Here is a 24,578-nt window from a genome sequence, read left to right as displayed (position 1 = left end):
AGGAAGCATGGAAATACATGTAGCCAGGTAAGGATAGAGGATAAAATGTTTATGAAACAGAGCCTCGAACAGAAAATCAGCAGACATTTGACTGTGTGTTTCTTTCACTTTTTAAATTTGATTACCTAGAATGTGAATATATAAGGAACACATAATTAAATTGAATAATTGTGAATGTTAGGAGCCTCTTTAATTTTCAATGAACTATTTACATATGTGTAGGAAATACTATTATTAAGCCCCATCAGAAAATGGAATATGCTAGTTTTATCACATAGTACAGTTTAACAAAAATTAGCATGTCCATATCATATGTATCATCTCTTTTCAAATATAGATATATGTATTTACGTATTTTTTTTAAGTTAAAATTAGTATTGAGGAGGTTTTCTCTGAATGTAGGGAACACATCTCTACAACTTTGCTGAGACAGGCCTTGGGAAACAGCAAAATGAGCATGTGTGGACTTCGGAATTCCAGGAGTGACCCCAGCGTGAGCCAAGCCATGACACACTTTAAATCTTGCTTCCTTAACTGTGAAATGGGACTATATAGACCCTATGAGACAGCGACCCATTTACCACCTATAAAATATTAATACAGTGTAAGAGATTACTGCTATTGTCATAGCATTAGCACTTAGATATTTGGAAGCCTCCAGAAATATGCCTGTTCCTGGTCTTCTGCTGGGTTTCCACTGATTGATATCTTACTAGAATCTGGAAAGTTGGGAAAAGGGGGAGAAGAGAAGTGGGCACATGCCATGACTGGAAGATGAAATAAGGCCCTGATAAGTTTGAACTTGGATGATGGCACTTCTAGTTTCTCTCAAAGACCTTGTAATATCTGGCTGTAAAGGTGACTTTCTTGTGTGGGTGCTGAAGGTGACTTGTTCACAGAACAGATTATTTAAGGGCAGTTTTGTGAACAAACTTGATATCCAATGTATTCAAGTTACACATTCAAAATCATATTTCTTCCTTATTTTTTTAACAATTTGTAAATCTAGCAAAATTTTATAGTCACTTTTATGAGGACTTTTGAAAACATAATTAAATGCCCTTCAACATTTAAATGGTATTTCTGTATTTCTTTTAAAGTCCTTCAATTGTCTGACAACCCCTTCCAAGTATTGAACAACTTTTATAAAGCTGTTTTAGACATATAGATATGTTTTGTTCTCTTAAATGTCTCAGTCCCATTTATAAACTCTCTTTTAACATATAAACCCAAATGTAAATCAATTACTCAGCACACATTTTGAATTAGATATTAATACTATGGGATTGATTTACTCCATCATTTCTATACTTAATTCCAAACCTTTCTGGGATGAAAACACATCCAATAAGAATATCATTCTCACCCAGTAAAGTTCAGGTTTCCATCCTGATTCACTGTTTTTAATTCAGGCAGAGAGACGTAAGTCTGGTCTTTATTCATACTTGTGACCCTGATGAGAAATACCAGTTGCTGTTAATATCCTGATGATTGCTTGACGAGTGCTTCTTAATCTTTAGTGTGCACATGAATGAGCACAAGTCTCGCCTTGGTGTCTTGTTAAAATAAAGGTTTGGATTTGGTTGTGAGTTCTCACAACCCCACCCAGACTTACCAGATCCAAACCATAATTTTAACAAGACTCCCAGGTGAGTCTTGTGCACATTTGTGTGCACATTAATGATTGTACCCAGCTCCCAGGTAATACCTGTGTTGCTGGGGCAGCAACCACACTTGAGTGAGTAGTGATGCCTTAGATTCAAGTGCCATTTTACTTCATTCTTCCATCTACTCATAGATGACTTTGTCCCCCATTGAGGTAGTTCACTTCCTTCACAGTTTGATTGGTTTTGCAATTCTTTGACTCTCTTAAGGCATTCAAATGTCATTTCTGTTAGACTCTGCAGACTTTTCCAGGCTTTGTGTCACTGTGGTCAGACAACTGACCACTTTAATGAAGATTAAAATTACTCATTTATAGTGAAAGAATAGATTGTTTTGAAATAAATGCATAGAAATATTTTGCTAGAAAAAAAAGTAGAAAGGACAAGTTTACCAGACTAACAGTTTGAACTCTGTTGAATGAACAGGAGGTTTTATAAATGTAGGATGCAACATTTTAAAAAGTTGGTTCCTGTATCTAAATGAATTTTTAGACTGTCTCTAGATACTTTGTATTGATCAAACATACTAATACAGATGCAAGTTTTTTTGTTGTTGTTTGTTTTGTATTTTAACATAATGCTGTGCCTCCCTCCCTGTCAATCCTTATTGTCAGAAAATACAGCTTGCTGGATGATTTTTTCCATCAAATATTTGAGAAGCAAGGGACCTCATAGAATATGTGTGCCTTTTGGTTGAACTAGCTTATTCCAAGCCAAGTTTCTCACTAACATTTCTTTATTCAACAAAAGTAGACAATTTAAATGTTAGAAAGGAAAATGTGTGTGTGTGTGTGTGTGTGTATTTTTTTCCTTCTTTGAATGTTTTTGATGTTGATGGCCTGGAAGCAAGCAGTGAACATTGAGCCTCTGCTCCTTTTCATTCTGAAGCCCTTCGTCACCCTACGATCTTACAAAAGGCCTGAATAAAACATCTCATTTACTTGCCTGGCCCTATAGGCAATTAAGTTCACTTCCTTACTAGAAATGGGCCCTCTCATACAGTGTTCATAGGAATGTACCTGTGTACAGCCTGTGCAGGTATTTTGACCCAGCAGTTCTGGAAATCTGTCCAAATAGTTAATTGGACAGGTATGCAATTTTGTTCAAGAATGTTCTTTGTGGCATTGTTCATAACTGCAAGATATTAGAAACCAACTAAATATCCATCCATATGTAACCACCCAATGGCTTCTCCATGTCTGCTGCCTAGCAGAGCCAATTTATCAAGACAAGGGAATTGCAATAGAGAAAGAGTTTAATTTATTCAGAGTCAGCTGTGCAAGGGCCAGAGTTTTATTATTACTCAAATCAGTCTCCCTGAAAACTCAGGGACTGGGGATTTTAAGGTTAATTTGGTGGGTAGAAGGTTGGAAAGTGGGGAGTGCTGATTGGTCCAGTCAGAGATGAAATCATAAGTTGCTGAAGCTGTCCTCTTGCACTGAGTCAGTTCCTGGGTGGAGGCCACAAGACCAAATGAGCCAGCTTATCGATCTGGGTGGTGCCAGTTGATCCCTCTAGTACAGGTTCTGCAAAATATCTCAAGCAGTGATCTTAGGTTTCACAATAGTGATGTTGTCACCGGGAGCAATTTGGGGAGGTTGAGTAATCTTGTAATCTCCAGCTCCATGATTCCTAAACCATAATTTCTAATCTTATGGCTAATTTGTGAGTCCTGCAAAGACAATCTAGTCCTCAGGCAGAAAGGGAGTTTGTTTTGGGAAAAGGCTATTATCATCTTTGTTTCAAAGTTAAACTACAAACTTATTTCCTCCCAAAGTTAGTTCAGCCTATGCCCAACAATGAACAAGAACAGTTTGGAGGTTGGAAGCAAGATGGAGTCAGTTAGGTCAGACCTCTTTCACTGTAATAATTGTCTCAGTTATAATTTTTGCAAAGGTGGTTTCAGGTATGGATCATTCATACAGTTGGAATACTTTGCAGTCATTACAAATCTGTATTGATCATCATGGAAAAGAGCTATGTCATGTATTTTTATTTTTTAAAATTTTTAAATTTTTAATATTTTTGTAGAGGTGGGTGTCTCACTATTGCCCAGGCTGGTCTCCAACCCCTGGGTTCAAGCCATCCTCCCACCTTAGTCTCCCAAAGTGTTAGGATTACAGGTGTCAGCCACCACGCCTTGCCTTGATGTATTTTTAAAAGAATAAAGCATGCTACAAAGAATTAGTTATGGTGAAACTCTGTTATTGCAAATAAAATTAATGTTTTAAAAATTATCAAACAAGGTAGACTCATGATTCATACAGATATAAAATGAACACATGTTAAAGATTTTTATTTAACTCATTATTAATGAGGGAACTGGTAAGATGTTAAAACAGTTCAAAGGAGAATCCAAAGAATGAACAAACACATTTAAGGATCAGGAATATTTAAATGAATTCACAAATGATTGCAAAAACGGCTTCTTCCACAGTGGGACAGGGACTCAATTGTACCTCCACCTTATAGAATTTATTTGCTTGTCCGTAGACAAGTATTATTTTGCATTGTTGTCAGTTATTTAAAACTTACAGGGTTGCAACATAGTTCAAAGGCAATGCAAGGCACAGATCCCCCCTACAGTCAGAATCAGATCACTTGGAAAGATAGGTTCTCAAGTGGAGAGCCTAAACAATGCATAGTTTTCTCTTAAATCACATATTTTCCCTTCATATATGTTTAAAAGTGTGGAATGAACAGAAAAAAATGACAAGTTGTTTTCTACAGATGGTAAGATTTTGTGTTATTATTTCTATCTTTTCTATTTTTCTGTACTTTCACAGCATTTCTAAAAGAACATATAATTTTTTATAATCGGGGGAAAAATAAACTTCTATATTGAAAAACATTTACAAATCACCTTCTCATGTTTTTAGTAAATCCTTCAACAACGACAACAATAAAGGAAATTGCTGTGTATCTGCTGCCTGTAGGGTATTGTGACTAATAGGATGAGAATAGGGGCCAGAGAATGTGGGCGGTCAACATCAGCTGTGCTAACCTGCTATTTCTGGTGGGTCCTCCAATTGATTGCTTGGTGTTCAGGCCTAAATTATTCCCACTTATAAGAGATACGATGAAACTGAAGTGCATTAGCACGTCAGAGGTGCTTTTGGCTTTAACACTCAATAAATGAAGTGCCAGAAAGTTGCTAATATTTTCTGTACCTTCTTAAGATGAGTCTGGAAAAAGCCTGTTTACTAATGAGCAGTTCCTGGGTGGGAGAAGGGAGAAGGACAGTGTCTGTGCATGGTCTGTCAGAAGGGAAGATGCTTCCCATAACTGTGTGTGATGACAGTTACTAATGAATAGATGTTTCAGAGTTCATGCTACCCTCCTCTAGTTAATGTTCTTATTTATAGAACTGATTTGAAAATTAAACAGAGCTGTTTCTTTCTTCAATTTTATAGTTGTAAAGAGATAATAAACATACTGATGGCTTGTATTATTCCAGAATTGTTTGCCTAGGTATCAGTTATTGCCTAGAGATTTGTTGTCTTTCTCTCCTCTGGGTGTTTTTTCTTCTTTTTTTTTTTTTTAACTTCTCATGGCATTGTATTTCTGATATAATCCTCATTTCCTCACATCTTGCCAAACTGCAGTTCCTTTTGGATGCCAGATTTTTCTTGTAATCTTCATCCTGACTGATGAGAGACTTACAGAGCAGTTGGTGCACACATGCAATATAGCTATGAATCTTCCTGACAATGTACATGGACTATTTTGGATAATCCTAGAGGCTTATGTTTATAGCTTGTTGTATCAAAATGATTAAGATAGCATCAATAATTAAACAACAGTCTCTTGCTCTTCTTTAGCTCAGAGCTGTTGTGCATATTGATGTCAAAATATTCTTGTTGAATGAATGAACTGAACTATGTTTATTTGTAGGAAACTATGTGTCACTTTTATGGAGTACTGGTGTGAGTGGTTATGTAAGCATTCTGCCCTCAGAAGGAATAACATCACCTACAAAAAACATTCGGGGTGCTCATATCCACATTTTATTTGAAGGTTTAGTTCTAAGAATATTCACCTCCAACAATGCTGGGTATCCTTCCCACTATGCCCAGGGCACTGATCTTTAGGGGAAGACTGGCCATGGGAGAAAGGAATTAGGAGGCAAATTTTGTTTTTGATGCCTATACTAAACTAATTTGTGTCATCCCAAACTCCATGTTCACCTAGTACCTGTGAATGTAACCTTACTAGGAAATAGGGTTTTGTGGATGTAATCAAGTTAAGATGAGGTCATACTGGATTAAAATAGACCCTAAATCAATGTCTGATGTTCTAATAAGAAGGCTAAGTGAAGACACAGGCACAGAGACACAGAGAGAAGGATGCCATGTAACAACAGAGACTGAGATACAAGTGATGCAACTCCAAGAAAAGGAATGCCAAGGATTTCTGGCAACCACCAGAAGTTATTAATAGGAAGAGGCAAGGAAGCATTATTGATCTAGGATTCTTCTCTAGAACGTTCAGAGGAAGCATGACCCTGCTGACACCTTGGTTTCAGACTTCTGGCTTCCAGACTGTGAGAGAATAAGTTTCTGTCATTTTAAGTCACTTAGTTTGGGGGAATTTGTTATGGAATCCATGGGAAACTAATGCCATGTCACCCACTTGATGTTCCCCTTTCTTCCTTAGTGTTTCTCGTTCTCCCGGTATCCTGTGCCCTTATCTTATAGCTTTATTCATGTGCTAGTCAAGATTGAGTGAAGTAAGAAGAAAACACTCTAGATAAATTCAACAGGAAAGGATAGAATATAGGGAATTACCTGCTTACACACTGTTTGGGAAATTTTTTTTTTTTTTGACAAATCTTATTTTATTCAGATAGCAGTCTGATCACACATGGTCCAACAACACTCAAATAATAAATCAAATATAACCAGATGTTAAAGATTGGTCTTCAAACATCATAGCCAATGATGCCATGCTTGCCTATGATCTCTCCGACATAAAACCACATCAACACCTCAGTGGCCACCAAACCATTCAGCACAGCTTCCTTAACTGTGAGCTGTTTGAAGCTACCAGTCTGAGCACTATTGACTATTTTTTTCAGGCTCTGAATAGCTCTAGGGATCTCAGCAGGGGTGGGAGGAACCAGCTCAACCTTGGCGTAGTACCAAAATGTGGCCAATGGAGGCTTCGAGTAAGTCACAGCAGCGTTCACCAGAGCCGGGGTCTTCTCCACAAGGTTACGGACAAATTGGGCCATGGTTCTGGGATGCAAAGTCCGTTGCCTGGAACCACTGTTTGGGAAATTTGACAGCCAAAGTCAAGGATACATTTTTTGGTATCAAGAACTCAGAAAGTGCAGTGAAGGCAAGAAACGACTACCTAATATCTTAGCAACCTAGAACACTTTATGGGGTCATTCTCAGGAAGATGCTTGGGAGACACCAACAAAAAACCACATATATGTTAATGCCCACACATCCGACTCCAGCTGCTGTCAGTGAATAATGTCTTCTCTTTCTCTTCCCCTACCAGGTTTCTGTCAATGACGGTCCTTGGCAGAATATGAATACAAACCCTACTACTAAAGAGAGCTAGGAAATATTTCCAGACTTTCAACCCTAGTGATACTGGGGAGAGTTTTGAAGGGCAAGGACAGAGCTGAATATAAGAGATGCTATCCTGCTTACTCAACTTAATTCCTTTCCCTCAAAACAAAAACAAAGGCACTTGCTTCTCAGAAGGATTCTGTTAATCTATTTATTTACACCAAGGTATTATGGACCAACAATATCTTTAAATGCGTTTTTTCCCCCCAGGACAATTTGTACTTTCACAAGAACAAAGATTTAATTTAAAGAAGTGAATCCATCTAATTGACAATTGGTTGGAACAAGGACTCACTGACAACATTGTTTCCTGAGGGGTCCTCAGAGATACAGAGACATTTTAGACCGAAATCTACTCTTCAGGATTTTAATCTATTTGGCCTTTGCTTTGTATGTGCAAAGATACTTGGTTTTGTTGATCTTTTGTTTTTATACAAAAACATAAATGAGAGATTTCATTCTGGTTAAATGAGGCATATTCTTCTCAATTCTCTGTCACTAGTGGTTTTCAATGGAGCAATTTGGATTCCCACATTGTGCTCTCAGGGGACATTTTGTAATGTCTGGAGACATACTTGGTTGTCACAACTGAGGTTGGGGGAGTACTACTGGCTTAGTGCGTGTTGAGGTCAGGGATGCTTCTCTACATCGTGCAGTGCACAGGGCAGCCCCCACAACAAAGAATTACCCAGCCCAAAATGTCAATAGTGCCACAGTTAAGAAATTCTACTCTTTTGCTGTATGTGATTGGAGCGAAAAGGTGAGGTAGATAGAGTCTCTGTCTTGATTCTAGGCTCAGGTACCCTTGGATACTGTTTCCGCCCTTTGATGCTGCTGCCTTAACTTCTTCGCGGTCCTCTGAGGTACCCTGCCGAAAAGCGAGGCCAGAACTCTCCCCTGGCTTCCCAATTCAGAACCAAGGTACGGGCACTGCATGCCCTCCCTTTTAACAACTCTTTGGGTTTGTTCCATTCTGAGATCCCTTTGATTTTCGAAGCCTCCTTCCCACATCCTGAGAGCAACCTGTCAGCTTCTTCTCTGTAGCTCCTTTTCCAGAGTCTCATCTCCTGCCTAGAAAGCCTTTTCCCTTCTCTTCCTTTCATCACTGTCTTCTTCACCCCTGCCCCTTGCCAAATTGCTCTGTCTCTTGACATTTTAAACATTCTCATCTTCCTCTACATCACCTGCCTAGATTCACTGGAGAAAAGCTGATGGCATAAGGAATCTGATATTTTCCCCAGATCCCTCCCCTGATCGTTTATATATAGACACTTGCCGTCCCTCCATTCCTGGAATGCTTATCTTGAATTTACACCGGTTGTAAATTGCCCCATTCATGAATTGGGCTAATGATTGTCTTCCTTTGTTCAATTGCTTCATGCCAAAGGAGTCACCTCTCTGGGTTCCCACAGGCTGTAAATTTTAGAGGGCAAAAAGCAAGGTCCCAGTAGTGCTCTTCAACCAACCTGGACACAAAATCAGAGCTAATCAAATGCTAAAAAAAGGCTTTTTAATGATGAAGGGGATGATAACCCAAGCTGGAAGGGACTTTTGAAGCCCATGAAGCCTGTTCCCAGTGCACCTAGGCAGACTAAATCATCCAAGATAGATGAGGATTTATCCAATTTTCAATGATTTCCAGAGAGAGAAATTTCACAACCTGTTCCAGCTATTAACTACCCTGTTATGAAATGCTTTCTCTAACCTAAATCGACTGTCCCTTAAGGACTCAACATTGTATAAAAATATATACTAATAAATTTTGAAATATGAGTTAAGATTTTCTTTATATACAGTAAATTTATATAGTACCATTTCCCTTCAAGGTAAGAGGATTCTTATTTTTATCTGAAGAAATTGCTAAGCCAGGACTTTTGGCAAGGGGATTGGAATTGAGGACAAATGAGTAGCTTGAAAACACGATAGATTGTATGAAGTAAGAAAAATAGTTTAATTCTTTCTGTATACTCTTGGAGTGTTATTGCACAGCTTACTTAGAATGCCAAAAGCTCTTTTAAGATGACTTATGTATTGGGGTGTTTATTTCTTTAAGGGAATCATGTCTCCCTCTATATTAAAACGGTGCATTGTATTGTTTCCTTTATAACTTCCTACAGGGAAGCTGTTAAATTATGCAACTTTACAGGACAGTTCTGTCTACCTCAGCATTACCCCTTTCGTTGCAGGAATGAATTTTCAAGATTTGTGTAACGTATTCAGCAAATAAGGATTGAACCTCTTTGGTGTGTGCAGGCACCATGTGGGCTCATTATAGATTCAAAGAAGAAGACTCTGTCTTGAACCTGCAAGGGGCTCTGGAGTTGAGAAGGGAATTTAGACATGTAAATAAGGAAGTCCCAGAAAGGGCTATAGGCTCTGTGATAGCAGCCTGTGAAAGATACAATGGGAAACATTTGGTACATAACTTTCTAATAAGTGTGTTTTTCTGCCTTCTTCAAGAACACATGACTTTGAACCAAGATAAACCTGGTGATAAATCTGTTCTTTATCAGTGTGTGATCTTTCTGAGTCTCAGAATCTAACCTTGCAAATAGAAAGAAATCACATCTGCCTTCAAGATTATTATGGTGATTAAACTAAATTGAATTAAATTCAATAATGTGGTTTAAAAACACTAAGCAAAGGGCCTAGTATTAGGTAGGTACTTAATAAATGTTGTTTTTGTCTTATCTCTTTGATGATTCAAAGATATTGTAAGAGACCTGTATTTATTCTTTTTGTGGAAGGAGGGGGCTTCTAACTTCAAAATAACCTTCTTACATTTGGAGACTCTCCCAAGTCATGAGGCAGAGCCAACCCTACTGTAGAATCTGAAGATGACACAGACCCACTTTTCCAAACTTCCTTGCAGCTAGGAATGGGGCATATGGGCAATCAGACATACTAACACCTGTCCTTGAATTAGTAGCTCATGGTATGGAGAAGCAGGGGCTACCCAGAATCCATTTTGATGATGAGCCACATTGGTAGCAGTCACCACGCCCAGTCTTAGAGGTCTCAGATGCAGCAGTTCTAACAGAGGCAGTTCAAGTTCAGCACTGGTGGTATCTGTGGTACAAGTTTCAGTGTCTGTCCTCAGTGGTAGCACCTGTGATATCCTTACTCTCCTGATCTGTGATGTGATTTTAAATGTTGACTCTGGGTGCATTGACTACAACCCTGATTCTTATGATGTTTATGAACAACCAACTATCCTTATTTAATCCCTTTTGAGCTTGTATTATTCACATTCTGTTTGTTTTGCTCACAACTAGAACTTTTGACTGATAAAAATATTGTTATAAATATCATAATCTTGCTTTGTTATACAGTAATGTTTTATATGCTATCAAAGAAGGAAAGACTGTTGTTTCCTTCCATATGAAACAGACTCTTATAATGATCCCTTTTCAATTGTTTTGCATTTTTTTGTTGTTTTTTAAACCTTTCTACATCTTCCTTTACTGTCACATGTCATTTCTCATTAGAAAAATTACAGCATACCAGAGTTTCCTTTTTCTTGATGCTATGTCTACATGACAGGGAGAGAGCTATACCTCGTAGGATTGCCAAAACCTATAATGCCATATGCAGAGAGAAAACAATTCAGACTTTCTGTTTTGGGCAAGAAAAAAATGCCTCACAATTTTTTATTAATATTCTATTTTAAAACCTGTTAAGCCCCAAAGCTCTTTTCTTTAGATAGAAATTTCTCAATATTTTAACTAAAGCTGTGAAATAGAAAAAGGGAGAACTCTTTTAATTTTTTAAAAAGAAACATTCAGTCAAAAACAAATCTCTAAGGTTCTCATTCCAACATTGGCAGCATAGCTTCCATTGTGCTAACTATTGGACTATTTTGCTGATAATAACTAAATTAAAAATTATAAACTATAAAAATAGTTGTTTGAAAGCTACTTGGAAAGTAGTAAAAGCAAGCCAGAACTACAGGGGATATGGTTCTTGAAAGAAGAGCGCATTAGGCAATATCCATACTTAACTGGTTTTTCTGCTGAGGGTGCTTCCCAGTTTGTTGTGGCACACTAAGATAGAGCTCAAGCAGAAGGTGGCATTCTTATTAAGTGAAGAAGTCAGAGGTTAGAGTTCTAGGGCTGCCAAAAACTCCTGGAAATCGAGAGGGGAAATCCTGGAAATGGAGAATCCTAAAATCTGCATAAAAATTCCTAGTTGACTCCTAAACTATGCATGTACAGGTATGATTTCAAGGACCACAAAAGGAAGCAGTAGTTGGAAAGTTAACGATCTGAGCAGAGGTGATACCAGCTTCCTGGTTCTAGGAAGACAGACATTGGAGTTCAAATCCTACCAAGTTATAAAGATTTGGCAAACAATTCAAGATTTTCTCTGGAGCCCAAAGTAGCTATGCATTAGAAGCAGGGACCATGTCCCAGGAATGATAACTATATCCTTGAAATAATGGCAAAACTAAAATTGACCCACTGTAAGAAAACCTGAAAAACAAGCCTCCACAAAATTAAGGTGACCCACTTGTAACATAATGGTCTGACATGACAAAATTAAACACTCTTTAGAGGAACAGAGCAGAATTCAGATTCTATACAACATATTATCAATAATGTCCAGCATATAATCATAAATTGCTAGACATGCAACAGGCAGGCAAATATAACCTATGATCAAGAAGAAAATCAAGACCTTGTCTCCAAAAAAAAAGGAAAAAAAAAGTCAATAGCTGAAGACCACATGTCATCCAGATTTTGGTATTAGCAGATAAAGACTACTATAATGTGTTTGAAAGTTTCTAGGAAAAAAATGAATATAGTGGGTGAAAATATGGGGAATAGGGAGAGAGAGAAGAAACCACTGCATCCTGAAAAAAAATCCCAAATAGAAATCCTACAACAGAAAAATAAAGATTATATCTTTGGTATCCTATTCACTTTTGTGTCCTTTCCGATGCCTTTATGCCGATTAGAATTGTTTTTGCATAACTGATTGTTAATTACTGTTAAAAGGTAAATTTATTTAAATCCATAAACTTGGACTTCCTCCTTTAAATCATATAAAAATAGGCATATAATACTTTACTATACTATAATAAAATGTTTACAGTAAATTAAAATAGTAATGAACCTTAGTAATTTTTGAATATATTTGAACAAATTATTTCAGTTAAGCTATTCTGCCCTCCAATTAAATACAATCATGTATTACATTTACTATCTATATCTAAAGTGTAAAGAGTAAAATTATGGAATAATTCAATTTGAGGCATATTTGGCAAAATTATGAATCAATTGGAAGAAACTACAACAACAATTATAAATTATTCTGGTAGGGTGGTTTTCCCTATTTAGAATCAGCTAACTGAAGTAAGCTAGCTTTCAATAAGGTGATTAATTTGTTTATTTTAATTATTGAACATAAAAACTGTTTGTGAGATTAACGATCACATTACCCAACATAATTAACCTGTAATGGAATTTTGTCTTCTTAAATTGCTAAAGTATCATTTTTTTCAGTCCTCTTATAAATTAGTTCTGTCTTGAATCAATATGTAAATTAAGTATTGTTAATCATAAAATATTTGTTAAGTAGCTACAATATAGTACAAGTGGTTTTAATTTGGTTCTCATAAAACTAAAAGCAGATATTCCTACATTTTTATATTTTATAGAACAGTAATATATTTAAAGTATGTTTTTGAGATTAACACTAATTTGTTTGTCAATTTTATGTTGCATATTTGAAAGAACAGAACCAAAAACCAGTATATGTACTATCTTTACTTCAAAAAAGAAATGACTTTACAGAATCAAAAATTAATTTAGGTAACCACAATATCAAGAGAAACTGGAATCCTCTATGAGCAAGCACTGTAGATATTTACAGCCACATCTATTTATATATACATTACATAGACTTCTCTTTTTTCACTGCAAAGTGTTGGACACCTCCTCGCTGAAATCTACAGATTATCGTTTAAAAGCCCTGCAGTAGTATGTGAAGAGCTTCAGTGCAGCAGATGGGCTTGGTTCATGGGAGTGGTTGGGTCCTGTGTGTCTCTTTAAAGTATTGGGATACATTTATCTATCAGTACACATTAGTACTTTTCTGGGAAGAAGGTTCCTAACTTTCCTTTCACATAGTTATCAATTGTGTTCTTAATTCCAAGGATGAGAATCTTTGCTAATAGCCCTTTTCGTTACGGCAATAGTGTATCTGTTCCATTTTCTCATTGATCCCAACTTTTAATAATTGACAAGAGAACCCAGTTTAAAGCGATATTCATTTGGTCATTTCTTAGAATCATTTCACTTACAAGAAATGAAGTGAGCCTTCTCAGTATCAGATATTTCTATTGTAAAATATGAAAGCCATTGCCGTTTTTCATAGGCTCCAATGAAGTGACAGTTGCTTGGTTTTCTTTCTGTGGTAGTACGTTTGTGAATAAGTATTTGCCCTGTGACTTTGTGTATACCCTACTTCACTCAAGAAAAAGATTGAAAATTGTTCCTAAATCCATGCACAAAACAATAACACAATATGTAAAGTAAGTAATAAAAGTCAACAAGAATTGCAGACCAAAAAGAAAGGTGATCTGAAGCCAAGTGTTAATACATCAAACATGTGTCTCAAGCTACTTCTGCATGATACACAGTTCAGAATCGGAACCAATCTTCCTAGTAGTCAGTACAAAGGGAAAAATTAGTTGAATTAGAGTGGGAAAGGACACAGGTCTGACAAAGTAGTTAGAGCCAGGAGAAGCCAGCTTGAATAAGCACAGGCCCATGTGGCCCAGCACAAGCCAATATGAACCAATTAGAAGCCGCCTGAGTCACACATCTTCCCTTAGATGGTGGTGTGGTTCTGCCTTCCTTTTCCTGGGAACCTGCTTTCAGCAGCATCTCCCCTGAAGAGGAGGATGAGATGTGGACTTAGAGGGGCTGGCCAGACAGAACGGATGAACAAGGGTGTCATCATCTTGTACAAAAGACAAAGGGGGAGTAGCTTCTTAACTTACATTTGAAAGTAGCTTGGCGGTGCTCCCAGTGAGTGAGTCTGATGTTCCAGAGACTCCACATGCAGTCATCATGTGTTAATACTGGAAACTGACCTGCCTTCCCCACCGACAACACACGCTAAAAAAGGGGAAAAGAAAACCAGACAACCTGCAGTTTGAATTTAGATGTATGAGACAAAGTGACAGCCTTAACATTCGCCAAATTTAAAGAGGCAACATTGAATGGTAAGTTATATTTTAAAATATCAAACACCGAAATGTTAAACTTTCAGAAATATGAAGGTTTTAAAATGTCAAAACTAGGCATTTTTTAAAAATCCTGCAGATCTAATTTCAAAGTGACAAAATTAAATAGAATGTCTCTCTGAAAGGTACTTTTGTTAAAATGAAACACTGTTTGAATTCAGTGGGTGATTGTTCATTGCTCTGGCATTTATTTTACATTCTTAGTAAAAACTCAGGAGACAACAACTCCACGTAATATGACAGAGTTGGACTGACTGGCGTTTTTGCACTTCTCACTAATGGGATTGAATCCATCAAGACTTGGATAGTGGTGGTTGCTTGAACCTCTCAATACCTGAATTTTCCTTGATAAGCAACTCCATGCGGGGCTCTGGCAAGAAATGGTGGTATGTAAGGTTGGGCAAAGCAGCTTGCATCTTCTCCAGACTTGGATGTGTCTCCTGATTCCCCGGATTTAGTTGCCAAATTCTCCCCTCCCTTTTACTCCTCTTGGCTTATAGATCTGTTTACTAGCCAATCAGCTGTTTGATGTCTGAGGGAAACCTCTGCAGATGGAAAGCATTCTTTAGAATAAGTTGGCTTCTATCTGCATGTTTAGTTTAGTAGAGTTATCTTTGCAAAAATCCTAGTTTTTCATGTGTTTTGAAGTTCAGTATGGAAATCTTATTATTCTATTTTTAAGTCTAGTAAAATAAGTACAATTACTTTCATGTTTTCTTTGACTAATATTTAATTAATTCAAGTCAAACAAATTCTACTTAAATAATCATACCCATTTTCAAAGGTAGTTAAACACCTTTAAATATTTTATACCACAATTATGCATTTAATATAGTATATTTTCCTTTGAAGTGCTTCCAGTGACCTGATAGGGCAACTCAATATGCAAACAATCAAAGCTTTCCAAGCATTTAAAAGTACTCTTATAAATACAATAAACTTACAAAGCAAATAAGCTTTTAAAAATGTTCCAGTTATATTTAAAAATATAATTTTCTTATTCCTTTCAGCTTAAAATGGCAAAACTAATATATAGTTTCTTAAATCACTTGTATAACATATATTGTTCATAAAATTAACTCAAAAGTACTAATTCTGTAAGTTGATGTTATTTCAATTGTAGGCTTAATTCTAAACATTCTGGGTGTTAAGATGTTTATTACTGTGGCGGAAACTTCCAGTTCCTCCCCAAAGCCATCCTTCCCTTCCTGTATAATAGGCACTCGCAGACTTTTACTGTAAAAGGCCAAACAGTAAATATTTTAGGCTTTGCAAGTCACATATACTCTCTGTTGCATATTTGTCCTTTTAAAAAAAAAATTAAAAATGTAAAAAAAAAAAAAAAAAAGTGACCCTCTAGCCCTACACAAAGGATCAGCTGATTTTGGCCTGTCAATTGTAATTTTTTGACCCCTGCTCTAGAATTTTAAAATCATTCGAATTTTTTAAAAATTTTAGCTGGGCACATTTCCCAGACTCTCTTGTAGGTAGGTGGCCATATGACTAATTTCTGTCCTCTTTGCCTCCGAATGCAATGCAGACCTAATGGTGCAGCATCTTGGCTTTGTAGTTAGGAACAGCACCATGGGGATGGCAGAGCAACAAGCTATAAGGAGACTGGGCTCCAGGGCATTGCAGGACTTCATGCCTCTCTGAGAACTGAGCAGTGTGGACAACCAGCCTAGACTTCTAGGTGAGACAAGAATACATTTCTAACTTGTTCGAATTCCTGTAACCTGCAGCCAAATCTGTATAACTAATCTACTTTCTTAGGGGACAGATTTCAAACCTCAGGGGAACTCAAGTTAATGAGTCAAAAATTCATGCCCACCATATGGCTGTCAATGCTTTGATAATTGCTTCCAGCTTCTCTTTATTTTTGTGATGAAATCCTACACCTTTCACCCAGGCCTAAAGAAGTTCTAATGCTATTCCATTGAATTTTAAAATTCTCTTCATAATTTGGTAGAAAGCCCAATGACATTGTTTTTGGTGCCTTGTTCTGCGTGTCAGTTCTTTGGTTGGTTTCTCCTGAGAAGTGTGGGCTGTTTGTGGGTAAGAACAAAGGACCCTTGATTTCTTTTATGTGAATTGTACCCCCAAAGCATAAAGAACTCTGAGACTCCACTCCTAAGGCTCTGGATCAAGTCTCCTTCATTAGCTTCTTTCTGAGACCCAGTTCCCATCTGGTCCTGGGACAGCCATGCATTGCTATAGCTACATTTCTTCTTTGCCCCTGTGTTTCTGAGCCTGTTTTGATAACATGCTCTGACTTCTCGGGTTCTAGAGCTCTGGCTTCTGTTTGCCAGTCTTCTTCCAGAATGGAATATACCCCCAAATCTCTGTTTCATGATAAGGTCCCCTTAAAGATGAAGTGCTTGACACATAGTAGAGATTTAATAAAAGCAAATTAGCTTGTCGTTAATGCTTTTGAAAACTAGAATAAAGCCATAACTTTAGGTGACACTTCTTACTGGCCTTAAAATTTAAATTGTACAATATAAATGTATTCTGCCAGATTAAATTGGTCTCTTTGCACATCAAAGTTGAAGTATGGGTGGAAAACATCTAAAATTTATGGAAAGTATTTTGTTATGAAGAAGCTGAGACATACTTTCCCCAAAAGCAGCATTGATATCCTGAGAGCGCTTTACTTGAGTGGCTCAATTTTTGTTTGTAGGTCCCTAATGACTGATGGACATTTAACCATTTTTGCCTGATGTATGTTTTTCAGGTGAGGTTCTTTCTGGATGAGAAGTAACCTACTGAATTTCTTGAAAAATATCTTGCATCTCAATGTTAAGAGTGTGGATTTTACATATTTAGAGAAGCTTTCATATACTGTCTTTTACATGCAGTCTTTGGATGTTTTCTTTACTTTGATCTATGTAAATGAGAAAGGATAAAAATATATGGTTTAACCAAATTCTGTTGAGGTGACTTCTTGATTATTTGTGAAGCTGGAAATGTTTAAGTGTTTCATCTATTCTTAAAACTCTGTCTTACTATTAGGTATATATTGAAGACTGCATTTCTCTTGGCACATTTATTTGACTTAACTTTGGGTCACATCTTTTCTAAATTTAGTTGAAAGTGGAGTTTGAAGTATTTCTTAAGTATCTGCATCTATTTTATTTAGGAATATTGAAATTTAAGGGAATATTATAACACATTTAAATTTTCCAATGATGTCATGTTATATGAACTTAATAATTTATTAATTTGTCATCAAGTTAGAAGTTAATTAAAGATCAAAGTTCTTTAGCAACATGAATCATTGAAGCTTTTTCTCTGAATTTTTTTTTCTTGGTGACTGGTGTTGTTGAAGTAGTTCATTCTTGATTACTGGCCTTTATAAATACCAACTAAACTTGCTTACAAATTGCAAGAGTAATGACATAACATATTCTCTTGCCATTGAATAAGCATAATATTCTCCTCTTAAAATTTTCTCACTTAGCTTTACCAGAACCCAAGTTTCCAGACTATGGAGAGTTGGTACTTCTTTTGTCATAGAAACTCCATTTATACATTTTTAAAAACCCGGTATGATTTATACCCTGTTGTAGATCATCTTAACACTTACCAGTGAGTCATTGCTAAAAGCACAATATCAAATGTATTGTTTGTTTGTAAGAAACCCATGTAAAGAGTGAAAAGAGACCTCAAGGCAAAGAGAAATTTTTGAAAAAAATAGAGCTCTATAACACAAATGACAGAGAATTATTTCTCCACCTTTTAATATTATGTCATGGTAGATATCTCTCTTAAACTCTTGTTGTTTCCATGAACCAATAGCTGCATGTTTATATGGATGCCATTGGGCTGTATACAGCAACAAACATCTCCTATAATAATGAGGTGATAGAATATTAATTATCCTCAAAAAGTCCTTATAAAAACAATTATATGAGAAAATGCTTAATAGGTCATGTTTTGATTAAAAAATGGATAAATATATAAATCTGTGACTTATATAATTTTGTTACATTTTATATTTTCAGCCTTCTTTTTATATAGTAATTATATAAATATAATAAAATATGAAACAATTGATAACTATACATAAATCAATATTTTATAGGTAAATATTTTCTCTTCTGATATATATGCATGTATGTATGCATGTATATATATGTGTATATTATATCAGAAGGGAAACAATGTAGCACCCTGTTGAGTTGAACAATATAAAATTGTGTTGACATTCAACCTTTTATTAATTCACAAAAATGGTCATTTTCTGTGTAGTGAGTCTGTGTGAGATTTTTCTCAAAGTAGCTATGTTTCCTTTACTTTATGATCCAAGGTTTTTGTGAGAGGCATTTATTTATAACCTTTATTATCAGGAAGAAACCTCCAAGAAAGTTGTTCAATTAAGCCTCAAAGGCAGCCTCTCCTCCTCTCTCTCACTCTGATCTTGCCATCTTTCCATCCTGGTTGTCTGCAGTAGCCTCTTTCCAGGTAACAGTGCTAATGTTCTCCCCAAACACATGCAGACTTCTTCTTTACCTCCTGCCCCTTGTGTCCAGCTGGTTGCAGACTCTCTTCTTCCATCATAAGTGTCTTCTCTTTCTGTTGTTACTCCTCTAGTTAAACACAATAAAAAAGCAGCAATCATTTTGATAGTGATTACTATGTGCCAGCCATTGTTCTAAGCCTTATACATGTTATTTAATCCTCATAGTGACCTAAGAAGTAGATAATATTATTATCTTTCATTTTAAGATGGGTGAGGAAACTGGGGGACAGACAGGCCAAGTGACTTACCTAATACATATCCACAGATCATATGCTTAAGTAGCAAGCCATACTTCTCTCTAGGTACCTTATTTTGCCTCTTGAGTGGTTTCTATCATTTCTAAAATGAGCAGCCACATTTCTGCCTCAAGGCCTAACATCATGGTTCTTCCTTTGCCTAGAATAGGGGCCACCAAACTACATCCTGTAGGCCAAACCTATCCTCCCCCTACTCCCACCTGTTCCTGTAATAGTTTTATTGGAACACAGTCATTCATTTTCATATCATCTGTGGCTACTTTCTTGGTATAACAACAGAGTTGAGTAGTTGTGACCAAGACCATATGGCTTGCAAAGCCTCAGATATTTATTATCTAGCCCTTTAAAGAAGAAGTTTGCCAACTCCTTGCCTAGAATACAGTTTCTGTGTCCAACTATTCCAGTTACTATAGCTGTGTAATCAATTCCTCCAAATCTTAGTAGTACAAACAACCATTGATCATACTCAGGGAATTTATGGGTCAGGAATTCCAAGTGGACATGGCATTTCTTCTCCATGACATCTGGTACCTGGACTGAGAAGACTCAGCCAGCTCAGGACTGGAGCAGCCAGGGCTCTTCAGGCATCGCTTCACTCCCTAGCTCTGGGTGGACTCCCCACATGCTCTTTTCAGCCTAGCAGCATCCAGACTTCTAACATAGGGTCTGGGTTCCCAGTGTACATGTCCCAAGAAAGAGAGTGAAGCAGAAGCTGTTGCATCTTGTTTGACTAGCCCCAGAAATCATGCACCAACTACTTCTGTATTCTCTTGATCAAGGCAATTACAAAGATCTTCCCAGGTTCAAGCTGAAGGAACACAGGCCATACCTATCAATGGAAGGGTGTCAATGTCACATTATAAGAAGAGTATGTGGAATGGAATATCTATTGGTGGAACTATCTTTGGAATATAAAACCCACCATCCATATCCACCCAACTGTCTTTAACTCTAGACATCTTCCTATCTCCCCAGACCGTAACCAGGAACTCACTGTCCTGGGCTAAAAAAATTTTCTGCCATGTTCCACCTCATCTCTGAAACTGTTGCTTATCTTCATATTCTATTAGTAGAAAACTTCAAACTTTCAATCTAAGCCCTGAGGATTACTCCCAGCCTCAAGCTCTGTTCCTTTTGTGTGTCTTATTGTAAATGTGTTTGTTTGCTTGTTTGTTCTTCTGAGCCAGAGTCAAACCTTAAAATCTGCAAGTGGCTTTCTTTCCTCCCTGTGTCTAAGCAAGGTTTCTGCTCTGCCCTAGGTTTAAAAATCTTAATTACCGCTTTCTGCAGTCTGCAGAAATTCTATGTGAAGGGGATACAGGTGGCACCTGGGTCAATGTGGAAAGTGTTTGTGAAAGGAGGGAACCAGGGTACTTGTCTTAAAGCTAGATTTATTATAATATTTCTCACACAACTAAAAAAGTCAGTAGACATTATTTGAGAATTGCAAGCAGTGGGGTTGATGCCTTTATGTTATCCCCTGGTTCTGCCACCGTCTTTCTTGGTTTTGGACTCTCCTCTTCACCTGGTATAATTTTTGTTGTCTTAGGGAAATAAGCTGCTTCAGGGTAGCTTTAGGATTTATCAAAGGAAAGAGAAGATTGAAAAGAAGGGAAGTAGATCATAATAAACATGATTTGTCTTCAATCCAAGCCTGCCAATAATAGTGGGTAAAAGAAAAAGAATCCTTCCTTAGAAATTTAAATGCATTCATTTCTCTAAAGAACAGTAAAAAAGCAGGAACACATTTTTGATGATTCACCACATAGGTACTTGATAAGCTTGATACTCTTAATTGGCAAACTGGATTTTCATTACAGTTCATCCCAGAAAATAATATTTTGGTTATGTCTTTCCCACTTTTGTAAAATTTTCCACCCAGGTCAGAGGTCAGTAAACCATGCCCTGTTGGCTAAATCCAGCCCTTCATCTATTTTTGTAAATAAAGCTTTATTGGAATGCAGTCAAGCCCATTCATTTACATGTTGTGCATGATTACTTTAGCACTACCATAAGACTGAGTAGTTGTAAGAGAGATCACATGGTCTGCAAGGGAAACATTGACTATCTGGAATTTTACAGAAAAGTTCACTGACCTAAAGTGTATGTTGCCATTTAAACTAATTTTTAGATTTTTTTCCATTTAAATGTCAGATGATACAGTGAATCACATGGTGAATTTTAGTGGGGATATATTCAACTTTACACTGAATTATGTAGCTAGTCAATATAAAGGTGTCAGGAGAAACCAAGCTACCTCTTAATTTAGGTACCTGTATGATTGGACTTGAGAAATAAACTTTCTAAAAAAGAATTTTGGTCATTAGTGTTCATTAACATCCTTATCTTTTTAATATTTCAAAAGAATTAATAAAAAAAAAGAGATCAAGACAATTTATGAATCTATGAGATGAACCCTTTGGAAGAAAAATCAAGATTAATATCCTATTAATGTATACTGATAATTGATTTAAAAGAAATTTATGAAAATATTTCCAATGACTTTAAAAAATGGTTACAGTAGTGAATCTCCTTGGCTATAATAACAAAATATTAGGGATTGCTGAGATCTGCAGGCTGTGACAATAGGAGTCTCAGCATGGGCTTGGGGGTGGTAGGAGTGAGCAATCATTACTTACAACCTACTGTGCAAAGTAGGGGTGAATGTTACTCAAAGAAAGGTAGAAATTTGTCTGGTTAAGGAATACAAAGTTGCCTGAGAATTTAGTTATTGTAGTTTATATCATCCATAATCAAGATTTATAGATCTCTATTGAATTTATTTTTTCTCTACTTCTAGCATAACCCACTCTCTCCCCTAAATGGGATGAGAGGAAATAGATTCACTCTAAAAATAGCAAAATAGTAGAGTTGACTTTAATTAAAGGCTTTCAAGGGTGATAATCATGAGTGTCAAAATTTAAAGAAAGTATAAGGGACCTAAGAGATCAACTAGACCAGAGTTTTCAACTCTACTCCAGGTTCTGAAAGTTCTACGGGGCACCCTCAGGGGCCATTGCAGTTGGAAGCCTATGAAATAGTTCAGTGTATGATCCCTCCCTACTTCCAAATGTAACAGCTATGCTTTTGTTTTCTATGACTGCCTTCCATATAATATTTGGTTTATGATGGGTTTTTAGTAAAATGTTTTGAAACCATAGGTTCTAGGCCAACTCTTCAAATTTTGCAGATGAGGAAACTGAAGCTACCATAATTTGGAAGACTTAACTTGGGTCATACATTGAATTACAGTAGAGCTATAATTAGAATCTAAGTCTCCTGTGTCTCAATCAAGAGCTTTTAAAAATGATTTGGGCTGGGCACCGTGGCTCAGGCCTGTAATCCAAACACTTTGGGAGGCCAAGATGGGAGGCTCACTTGATCTCAGGAGTTCAAGACCAGCCTGAGCAACATGATGAAATCTTATCTCTACAAAAAATATAAAAATTAGCTGGGCACGGTGATATGCACCTGTATTCCCAGTTACTCAGGAGGCTGAGGTGGGAGGATCGCTTAAGCCTGGGAGGCCAAGGCTAGAGTGAGCCATGTTCACTCTTAGTTTGGTGACAAACTAAGACCCTGTCCCCCCAAAAAAAAGACAAAGAAAATATTATATTAAAAAGAATTTAAAATTATATTTAATTATATTATATAATTATATTTAATATATATTATATAAATTAATTATCTTAAATATAAAAAATTAATTATATAAAGATTATATTAAAAGGAATTATAAATCTAATGCCTTAGTCTACTGAGAGAAAAGGGTAAACGCTTGTATATTTAATGCAATAAGAGTAGGAGTTTAGTATTTGTGAGGTATTTTGACTTTTGTCATCACATTCTACTAATAGTGCTCAAATTTTAGTGTGCATAAGAATTGTCTGGGAAACTATTAATAATGTTTTAAAAGTCAGCTTCCCAGTTATCCTTTCTAGAAATTCTGATGTGGAATATCTGCATTTTAATCAAACATCCCAGGAGCTTCCATACAATGTTTTATGTACCACGCTTAGAAAAATACAGTCATAAAGCCTCATAGTTGTATCAGGAAGGCTAGTAGTACAGACATTATAAGATATTCCTTGGTACCATGCCCTCTATTGAGGCAAAATACTACAAAGTAGATACTTTTAATATATAAGGCAAGTTAGGTTAGGCTATGCTGCAGTAACAAAGCAACCCTGTGCTGGGTGCTGTATCTCACACCTGTAATCCCAGCACTTTGGGAGGCCAAGGTGGGTGGATCACCTGAGGTTGGGAGTTTGAGACCAGCCTGACCAACATGGCGAAACCCTGTCTCTACCAAATTCAAAAGTAGCTGGGCATGGTGGCGCATGCCTATAATCCCAGCTACTCGAGAGGCTGAGGCAGGAGAATTGTTTGAAACTGGGAGGCGGAGGTTGTGGTGAGTGAAGATCGTGCCATTGCACTCCAGCCTGGGCAACAAGAGTGAAACTCCATCTCAAAACAAAACAAAACAAAAAAACAGGAAAACAAAGCAACCCCATTTTTGGCATTCTACAGGGACTGTTCCTATATCATACTTCTGTCATTAGAAGCATGTGGTGCCCAAAGTGGCTATGGAAAGGAAAGAGAGCTATAAAGTCATGCTTGATAAATTTACTGAAATAACAAATACAGATATATGTACAACCATGAGTGTACAACGTAATGAATTTTTACACCTGGGCACACTCTTGTAATCAGCACCCAGATCAAGAAACAGATCATATAAAAACACCTTTTGTGTCCCTTCCCAGTATTTACCCATATCCATCCCCAGTAAGTATAACTACAAAGCAGGATTGATTTAAGTTTAGGTTGAGAAGTGGCTTATATTTCTTCCTACCACATTCCATTGGTCAAAACACAGACATAAGAACCCCGATGTAACCGCAAGGGGTACTGAGAAATGTAGTTTTTCTATGTTCCCAGGAAATGAAATGCTGTGGTTAACATATAATATTTTCTTTGTAACAGTTACTAAATTATAACCTAGAATATGATCTCATGGTCCAAATAATGATACTTTCTATGCTTTTCTATGGCATGGCAGATTAAATAAAAATTTGCATACTTTCTAACTTAATCTTTTTCTGTAGAAATTTATTCCCAAAAAACTATGTATTTATATTGTCGATTACTGGAACATTATTATATGGACTTGTAGATGGCAGATAATTTAGAGCAAGATGGAAGGCAATGTGAACCTCTAGGGACAATTCATTTCTCAAATATGCCCTGAGCAGCATATCAATTTCATGGGAATAAGCATTAATTCCCATAGGTTCTGGG

General features: G+C 36.7%; 2 protein-coding genes across 4 annotated transcripts in view; one reads left to right on the top strand and one right to left on the bottom strand.

The window, feature by feature from the left end:
* The window catches only part of FRMPD4 (FERM and PDZ domain containing 4), an 881,789-nt gene that overhangs the window by 325,976 nt on the left and 531,235 nt on the right, over positions 1-24,578 (top strand). The window lies entirely within an intron of this gene.
* On the bottom strand, positions 6,475-6,943 carry LOC105518055 (ATP synthase subunit g, mitochondrial). The gene has a single exon (XM_011950875.1). It carries the CDS (start codon positions 6,895-6,897, stop codon positions 6,586-6,588), a length of 312 nt encoding a protein of 103 aa, XP_011806265.1. The 5' UTR covers positions 6,898-6,943; the 3' UTR covers positions 6,475-6,585.

The sequence above is a fragment of the Colobus angolensis genome, unplaced genomic scaffold (assembly GCF_000951035.1).
Source record: "Colobus angolensis palliatus isolate OR3802 unplaced genomic scaffold, Cang.pa_1.0 Scaffold310, whole genome shotgun sequence".
NCBI lineage: Eukaryota > Metazoa > Chordata > Mammalia > Primates > Cercopithecidae > Colobus > Colobus angolensis.
This window is presented reverse-complemented; position numbering and strand designations above follow the sequence as displayed.